The 9,178-nt window shown below is 31.5% G+C and overlaps 1 protein-coding gene across 1 annotated transcript; it reads left to right on the top strand.

Moving 5' to 3' along the window:
• Window positions 1–821: 821 nt before the first annotated feature.
• GAF1 (Polymerase/histidinol phosphatase-like protein) lies at window positions 822–6,325 on the top strand. The gene is made up of 6 exons (XM_078324762.1): window positions 822–1,332; window positions 1,547–1,624; window positions 2,744–2,827; window positions 3,517–3,674; window positions 4,440–5,731; window positions 5,824–6,325. Exons 1-6 carry the CDS (start codon window positions 907–909, stop codon window positions 5,922–5,924), a joined length of 2,139 nt encoding a protein of 712 aa, XP_078180888.1. The 5' UTR covers window positions 822–906; the 3' UTR covers window positions 5,925–6,325.
• Window positions 6,326–9,178: the final 2,853 nt, after the last annotated feature.

Below are 9,178 nucleotides of genomic sequence, written 5' to 3'. Positions count from 1 at the left end.
AAAACTTTATATTGAATTGTGTTTGGTTTATAAAATTATGCCGCAGGTGAAAGGTTTAACTTTGTATTATTATAATCAATAGAATCGATTTTCCTCTTAATTTGGAGTGTAACAAATGTAAATAAATTTTGTTGCAAATAATTTTAGAAAAAATAACATAAATGTCAAATCCTATATTTTACCAATATAATTCTCATATAAATTTTTTTTTATTATAAACCTATAACAATCACCAAATTTCTCATTAATCTTTTAAATTTTAATCAATCAAACAAGAAATAAGACGAAGACAAAAGTTAAATTTATTTTCTTCCAAAAGTTTTTTACGTTAATCTTTCTTTCTATCATATTTTAATCTCTTTTATTCTTCACCTCCCATTCCTTTCTCTGCTCTTCATCCAAACAGGACCCGAGTACAAATTTATTATTAAATAAAATAATCATGAATGCATGGCGATAATTTTGTATATATATAAAAAGGAATCTATTATCATGTGAAACAACAATGTAACATTGTGCCAGTGTCGGTTTGTAAGTTCTATAGTGTTAGCGTCGTATTTTCGATCATGCTACATTTGCAATTTTATTTGTTTTTAATAGAAAATGGAGTCTTCCAACTTCTATTTATGTTGACAATTTCATAGGATTAATTTATGTTTTTAAATGCGTATAAATAAAATTTCGGCAAAAGCTGGCCTGCTCTAAAATTGTCCGAATTATATTGCAAAATTCCTGCATATCAGTATCAGTAATGCTGGTATTATATCGGACGCTCCAGATCAACCATAACTACAGTAAAAAAAAACTCATATTGTTAGATCTGAGTCGTCAGTTTTAATCTGGCACGAATCGCAAAACAGACCCCTATTTATAAACCACCGTATTACTTTTTGGTCAGCCGATGCGATGTCTCGTTTCTTCGACCTAAACCTCCCTTACACCGCCACCGCCGGAGGCAACCGCGATACCCGCCTCCGCTCCGTTGTGAGTCTCCTTGAACTGGGCTACTCCGGTGCCTCTTACAATCTCTCCCTCCGTGGCGTCATCTCCGACCGTGACCGTTGCGCCATTGCTCCTTTCCCTCTTTCCTCCCTCCTCGCCGCCGCGCCTTCTCTCGCCGCCTCCGCCTCCTTCCACCGCCGCCTTCTCGTCTCAGGCAACGGCGATGGGGACCCCGCCTTCAGACAGTTCTCTCGGGTCACGGTGTCCGTCGACACTGTCGCGGGTGCTGGTTCTGTGGGGTCCACTTCTGCTGTACTGAGAGGGTATGACGTCGTAGCTGTTCGGCCTGTTAGTATACAGGCGTTTGAACATGTGTGCAAGTTCTCTGAGGTTGTGATTTCTATTTGTTTAGATTTTTTTTTTCTCTGTTTTTGTTATAGAAATCAGATAATGAATGTGTTTTAATGAAAGCAAACTTTACTGTCTATGAATTTAGGGTTCAGGGTTATGGGTTTTCAGTAATATCGGTCATCTATGATTTTGATCATTTGCAATGCTCTATAATTTTGCTTATTAAATTTCTGTTTTATTATTTTGAGTGCAGGTTGATTTGATTTCACTAGACTTCTCTCATAGAGTACCATTTCGACTGAGACATCAGTCAGTTAAACTTGCAATCAAGGTACGCTGTAAATTCAAAATTTCATATATATAATCACCAAGCTTCTAAATAGCTAGCTATAGCGGTTTTGGACCCAGAAAGCTAAGTTACGGGCTAAAACTGCGCTAATCAAGGTATGAACGCTATAGCGGTAATAGCGGTCCGCTATAGCGCGTAGCGGCAATAGCGGCAATAGCGGTCCGGTATGCTACATGGGTTATGATTTTGCAATTTTTTTTTTCTGAAAACATGATTTTGCAATTTTAATGGGCCTTAATATCTAGATTGGTTTTTTTTTTTACTTTATTAAGTTATATCAATACAATGGAACATGTGCGGGCTATACCGCTATATCAATTAAATTTTGTATCATGCATTAATATATGGTAGTGGTATATTTTGAATATAAAATATATCGATAGTTTTTGAATTAGGGATATTTTGAATGACAATTTGAACTTTGTATTGGTTTAATATGAATAATATTAGAACTTCTTAATTAATTTGATATTTTTTTTCTTGACGAGACAATTTTACTAGGCAAAGCCTTCTATGGACATAAGGACCTATTTGTAAAATGAACATATTTTTATTTTTAAAGTTCAAACAGTCGATCCGAACCGTTCATCTTGTTCTCCATATTAATATGTGCTTGGAGACCAAATTTTACATTTTTCTGATTTTGTTTACTATTTATTAAGATGGGTACAAAATTCAATGGTCTGAATTTGATATTTTTTATACCCATCTTAATAAATAGTAAATAAATTCAGAAAAATGTAAAATTTGGTCTCCAAAGATATATTAATATGGAGAACAAGATGAACGGTTCGGATCGGCTGTTTGAACTTTGAAAATAAAAATACATTCATTTTACAAATAGGCTCTTATATCCATAGAAGCATCACTCTTTTTACTATTAGTAGAAATATAAAATATAATTTTTGAAATAAAAAAACGCTATTTATAATAGCTTTCGCTATAGCTCCGCTTTTCGCTAAAGCTTTTTTTTTTTGTTTCCCCGCTACACCGCTATAAACGCTATTTAGAAGCTTGATAATCACATAGCCTTGTTAACTTAAATCAATTGCCCAGATTTTGCAAAAGTACTAATATGATAGGATTATATTTCAATTGCAGAGAGGGATATTTTTTGAGATTACTTATTCCCATCTTCTCAGTGACAATGCCAGTATCAAGAAACAAGCACTGTCTGATGCTAAGGTTAGTAATTTCAGACTGCCTAAATAAGTTTTTTTAGTTTAGTTTTATATTTCATTTAGCTATCTTAGTTATCATGTTTCAAAACTCCGTTGCCTAGCAATTAAACCTGCCCAGGAGAAGACTAACATTTATTTTTAATTTTCTTTTGAACATTTTATTGTTTTTGTTAATTATGTGACCTACCGCATATAGGGGGTGTTCATTGGGTTGGTTCGGTTAAAACAAAATCAAAATAGTCAAACCAAAATTTTATTCGGTTTTGTAAATTATAATTGGACCAACCGAATTAAACTTGTCAACCATATAACAACCGAGCCAAAATAACCAAAGTGAATTTCAGTGTGTTTGGTTGAACCGAAATAAGAGATCAAAATTTAAAAGGTCAAAACTCAATACATACACAAATACATTTAATAATCTTAGAAATAAATATGAATATATATGTATCAATAGTTGACATTACACACATTGTTCAATTCCATACAAAATATATAGATGTTCTAAACCATCCAAACCAAAATTTAAACCATCAATCACACTAAAGCATGGATTTGAACCATATAGAGTTCGTTGGTTCGTTCTTTTTGGTTTTGAAAAATCTAAACCGAACCAAATTTAAAAAACTGAAGTAATTAAAAAATTCAACCGAACTGATCCATTATAAAAATGTGGGTGTGCTGCATGTGTAGATGTTGGCTGATTTGACAAGAGGAAAAAACCTTATTATCTCAAGCGGTGCCTCAAATGCAAATGAAGTAAGAGGCCCCAATGATGTATCAAATTTAATTTCGTTTTTGCTTGGTGTCTCCAAGGAAAGAGCGAAAGCTGCCATCTCTGACAACTGCTGGTTAGTCTGCTTGCATATTTAACTAATTTCATAAAAAAAAATTGATTTGTTCTATAGTTGTCTGGTGTAGGTTATGTAATGGTGTGGTAGATTTGTTCAGGCTGCGTAATTAATAGAAAAAGAATGCAACAGCAAACTATCAGAATGGTCTAGAATCTTAAGATTGTAGGAGTTTTTAGAATCTTCAGAATTTTTTAAGAATGGTCTAGAAACTATAAGAGTGGTTTCAAAAAACACGCAACAACGAATTTTATATTTTTTAGAATTTTTTTACTATTTTTTTTAGGTTGGTAGAAAATCACTACTTTTAAATGGTCTTAGAATCTTTAGATCAAATGATTCTGTACATAAATAAAAAATCTAGTAAAAAAATCTTAAAAAATGTAAAATTTGATCTACAAGTATATGTTCACATGGAGATCATGTTGAACAGTTCAGATCGATTGTTTGGACTTTATACGTAGAGATATTAATCTATAGTACGTTCCTATATGTGCTTTGCATAGTACCATAGCCTCACTCTTTGGAGTGTGCTTATTTTTATTGTGTGGTGCTTATTTGTACTCTGATTTTTATGCTTTCTAAATTCCTTTTAAATGGAGGATCATAACTAGGCCTTTTTTTCAATATATCTTATGCTAGTTTTTAACATGTAAATGTTGGGTTCTATTTAACTCTAATATGATATCAGTATACAATTGAACCTTCTTTTTAAAAGAAAAATTTACTTGCTTGCTTATTTTTTTAAATTTACCTTTGGCATAGGTCGCTACTAGCCAAGGCCTTAAGAAAGAAGCATTTCTACAAGGAAACAATTCGAATCGAGAGAGTGCCTACAAATCAATCGGATTCAGAACCTTTTTCAGTCAGTGACTGGATCAAGTGGGATCCACTCTCCAGTGGGGAAGGGGATTTGCCATCCTTAGGAGAGATTTCCAAAGTTGACCCAAACCCTTCTAATCGTGACAATATAAAAACAATTGATTTTGATTCAATCGTTCAAGAAAAGCCATTTCTTTTAGAAGAAACCAAAGTTGATGAAATGCAATTAGGTGATCAGCATACACAATTTGAGGCGTGTTATTTAAAAAATGACAATATTGCCCTTGTTCCCGGTGACTTTAACCATTCTGATGGAACTCTACACAACAAAATGGAGGCTCCATTGAAGAAATGCAGTTCCGAAGAAGACAATTCTGCCCCCGTGTCAAATGAAATGCAAATAGATGATCAAGAAGCACTATTGAAGGAGTGTGATTTACAAAATGACGATATTAACCCTGCTCCTTTGAAGGAATGCAGCTTTGAAAAAGACAATTCTGCCCCGGTGTCTGGTAAAATGCAATTAGTTGATCAACAAGCATTATTGAATGAGTGTGGTTTACCAAATGACGATATTACCCTTGTTCCTGGTGGCCCAAACCAGTCTGATGAAATTTTACACAACAAAATTGAGCCTCTATTGAAGGAATGCATCTCTGGAAAAGACAATTCTGTCCCTGTGTCAGATGGATATCAGGAAGAATTGTATACTGAGAACAATGGATTTGGGGGAGAGCTAAATAATACCCCATTAATTCGAAATGAATATGGAAAAGACCATAATGCCCCTGAGGGAGTTGTTGGCATCAGTAATGAGGCAATCATGCAAGAGAATACTACTAGTTCATTAAGCAATTTAATTGATGAAGTATGTGCTGAGACAGAGAAAATAGATCAAATGAAGGATGAGAAAGATGTAATGGTTGAAAATAAAAATAGCAGAGATGCAATTGTGGAAACAAAGGATGTAGTAGGGAGTATTTTACAAATAAATTTAATTGGTGATGAAAATAAAAAGAGGGAGAAAATTGAGAACGATGCTGATGTTGAGGAAGAAGAAGAGAGAGGGTTTAAAATAATTAAGTTAGACGGCAGTAGGGAGACAGTAGATGCAACTACTAGTACCAGTACCAGTATTTCTTTGATGGAGGCAGTTTTGCAAGATTTAGGAGGGAAGCAAGATTTTGAGAATTCTAATTTTACTCAAGGGCCTTCCTACAATAGCAGTACAAAAGGTTTTCTACTAATTTTTTTTTTTTTACGTTGTTTTCTTTTTTGAATTTTTTTTTATTTCGACTCTCATCTAAGTTGTTGTTTTTGTTTTCAGGGAAGAGAAAACAGAAAGGTCCGCCGCTTCATCAACCATATACAATGTCTTTTAAAGGTCCTTTTAAGCATATGCTTTTTAGGAAAAAGTCAAGAAGATAACCATTTTTTTAGTTTGCCCCCCCCTTTTTTTTAATTTTGGACGGAGATGCAAAATTTTGCATCTCTTCTCTACAGCATCTAAACTTATGCTCGGTTAAATTTATTATTTTCTCCTTTTTATTTGCACCAAATTCTTTTAAAGTTTTGAGTTTTAGGGTATTGCAAAGAAAGTTGAAGAGGGCTACAGGAAATCTGTACACAGTATGTTCTTTTTTGTCTTTTGAAGTTTTGTTTTTTTATAGATTTGCAATGCTCGGCTAAAAGATGTAGATTGTTTTTTTTTTTGGGTATATCAAAATGAAAAAGAGATGATAAAGGAAAGCAGAAAGCTAGGAATTATATTTTGTATTAAATTATAAACTAATATGTTGTGAAATCAAAGCACAAATTGAATTTAACTAGACTATAAACTAGTATATTGATACTCAAAACTCTGGAAGTCAATTTCATGCAGCGGGATTATGTAGCTGCTGTTTTTAGCAGTGTTGTAAATAACGGACGGATGTGATACTGCCAAGCGATTAATCGGTATGCGGCTGATTAATTGGAATTATGTGGATAATTTAACGTTTTTATTAAATTTATGTATATATATCATAATTTATTAAAAATAATTTATTTAACTCATTAAACTTATCAAATAAATTTAATTTAACTTAATTTTATTATTATAACATGACACTATACTTATTTTTTTTAACGCATAAACACTTTACATGTGTCAGCAACACATTTATTTAATGAAAAAATAAATTCAATAGTTAAAATTTTAAATACTAATAATATATTATGTGCAAGAAATGAAACATTCCAATATAAAATCACTAAATTTAGTTTATAATAACAACTTAGTTTCATAAATGAATATGTCGTTGAAAAAATTAGATAAGTAATTAGTAAGAAAAATATATGATAAATAAATAAAAGAAGAATTAATCAATTTTAAAGTAAATAAGAAGAAAAAACACATATAAAAAAATATTGAATGTATGTTCAAGTACAAACAAAACTGCAATACATGATTTATAAAACTTATTATCACACACTATCAGATAAAAAAAAATCAAAATTGGAATAAATAGGAATAAACGGGAATAATCGGCCGATTAATCGGCCAATTAAACGTTTTCCACCACAAACATGCCTCCATTAAGGGTATGCGTGACGGTTTGGCCACCGTCACTGATTATTCGGCTATCACGGGCGTTTTTTACAACACTAGTTTTAAGTATGAGAACTGCAGTTGCACATTATGTAGCTATGGATCCATATCTCTATTTTTTTTTAAAGTTGAGTCAGTCGATCCGAATTGTTAAATTTGATCTATGAAAATATATTTGGAAAAAATTATATGTTTCTTAGAATTTTATACAATCTTTTAAAATAGATAAAAAAAAAAACTGCTTTAATTAGAGCTGCTAATGAGTCGAGCCGGCTCGCGAATCAATGAGTTGAGCAGCTCAATATTTCATAATGAATTGGACTGAAAACTAAAAAATGCCCTAACTCGAGTTGGCTCACTTTTGGAAGAAAAAAGCTCGATTCGGCTCGACTCATGTAAACACTCGGCTCGACTCATGTAAACACTCGGCTCATATTACATGTTAAAAAAATGACCATTTAATTATTTTAAAGAAATGATTGAAGTGGGATAGAGATATTCTTGTGACTTTAAATTACATGTTGAAAAACTTTGATTATTTTTTAAAGAAATGATCTAAAGAAATTTGAAAAAAAATTATTTTTTTAAAATAATTTCAAAATGCCGACTCATATTACATGTTGAAAACTTTGAAATTTGAAATATTAAAAATTTGAAATCTGAAAAATTTTGAAATCTGAAAATTTTGAAATCTGAAAAAAGTTGAAATGAGAAAAAAATTTGAAATCTGAAAAAAATTTGAAATCTAAAAAAATTTGAAATTTGAAATCTGAAAAATTTGAAATCTGAAATTCTGAAATTCTGAAATTCTGAAATTCTGAAATTCTGAAATCTGAAAAAAATTGAAATCTGAAAAAATTTGTAATTTGGAATTTGAAATTTTTCCAAATTTCAACTTTTTTCAAATTTCAAAATTTTCAAAATTTCAATTTTTTTTTAAATTTCAAATTTTTTCAGATTTCAAATTTTTCAGATTTCAGATTTTTCCTTTTTCAAATTTCAATGTTTTTCAACATGTAATATAAGCTGGCATTTTGAAATTATTTTAAAGAAATGATCGTTTTTTTAAATTTCTTTAAAAAATAATTAAAGTTTTTCAACATGTAATTTAAAGTCACAAGAATATCTCTATTTCACTTCGATCATTTCTTTAAAATAGTTAAATGATCATTTTTTCAACATGTAATATGAGCCGGCTCGCGAGCTCACGAGTCGAGTTGAGCCAAGTGCTTACATGAGTCGAGCCAAGTACCTACATGAGCCGAGTCAAGCTGAGTTTTTTTCTATTAAAAGTGAGCCGAGTTAGAGCCGAATCATTTTGCTTCTCTCATTGAGCCGAGCCGAGTTTGAGCCGAACCTTAATCATTAGCAGCCCTAGCTTTAACGGTCTAGGATTTTTAGATCAAGGGATTTTCTACCTATCTAAAAAAAATATAAATTTTTTTTATCTTCAAGTATATTTTCATATGAAGATTGTGTTTAATAGTTCGAATTAATTGTTTGAACTATGAAAATGAAGATATGAATCTATAATTTGGGTTTATCTATAATATGCATATTATCATAACCTCACTCCTGATATGAAATGCGATAGTAGCACGACTGGCTCAACTTGTTGCAATTATATATATGCAACTCATCAAATGAATCTTCTTCGCATTTTAAACTTTCACATCAACTGTCTTCAAAAGATAGTGGAGGTTAATGAATTCAAACTTCTTAGCATTTTTGGTAATTTGCTCCATCAAATTATATACCAAATTTCGATTTTATTTTATTTTCAATTTCATATTTAGTACAAAGTCTTGAAGCACATCAACAAATCAATTATTGAAGATCCACCCACCGTTATAGTGCTTGTGACTATTTTTGTTAGGCTATTGACCTAGAAGGATAAAAAGCATGTTTTGATTATGCTTTCTTTTTATCCTATATTGTCAGATGTTTCCAGTAAACAATTATTCCTCGTTAATAGCAACAAATTGAAGTTATATTTCAAACTATCAATTGTAAAGCAAATTATCAAGACATCACTGTTCTCTGTTTTTCTGTGTGTTCTATATTTCTAATATTATAAGGAATTGAAATTTCC

The sequence above is a fragment of the Carex rostrata genome, chromosome 23 (assembly GCF_964058835.1).
Source record: "Carex rostrata chromosome 23, lpCarRost1.2, whole genome shotgun sequence".
Taxonomy (NCBI): domain Eukaryota; kingdom Viridiplantae; phylum Streptophyta; class Magnoliopsida; order Poales; family Cyperaceae; genus Carex; species Carex rostrata.
Note: the sequence above shows the minus strand (reverse complement) of the source record. Positions and strands in the feature narration are given on the sequence as shown.

Excerpts from the sequence above, each read along its gene's own strand:
- GAF1 (XM_078324762.1), top strand. The coding sequence starts at position 907 with ATGTCTCGTTTCTTCGACCTAAACCTCCCTTACACCGCCACCGCCGGA. Across the intron at positions 1,625-2,743 it reads CAGTTAAACTTGCAATCAAG|AGAGGGATATTTTTTGAGAT; the intron begins GTACGCTGTAAA and ends TTTCAATTGCAG. Across the intron at positions 2,828-3,516 it reads AAGCACTGTCTGATGCTAAG|ATGTTGGCTGATTTGACAAG; the intron begins GTTAGTAATTTC and ends CTGCATGTGTAG.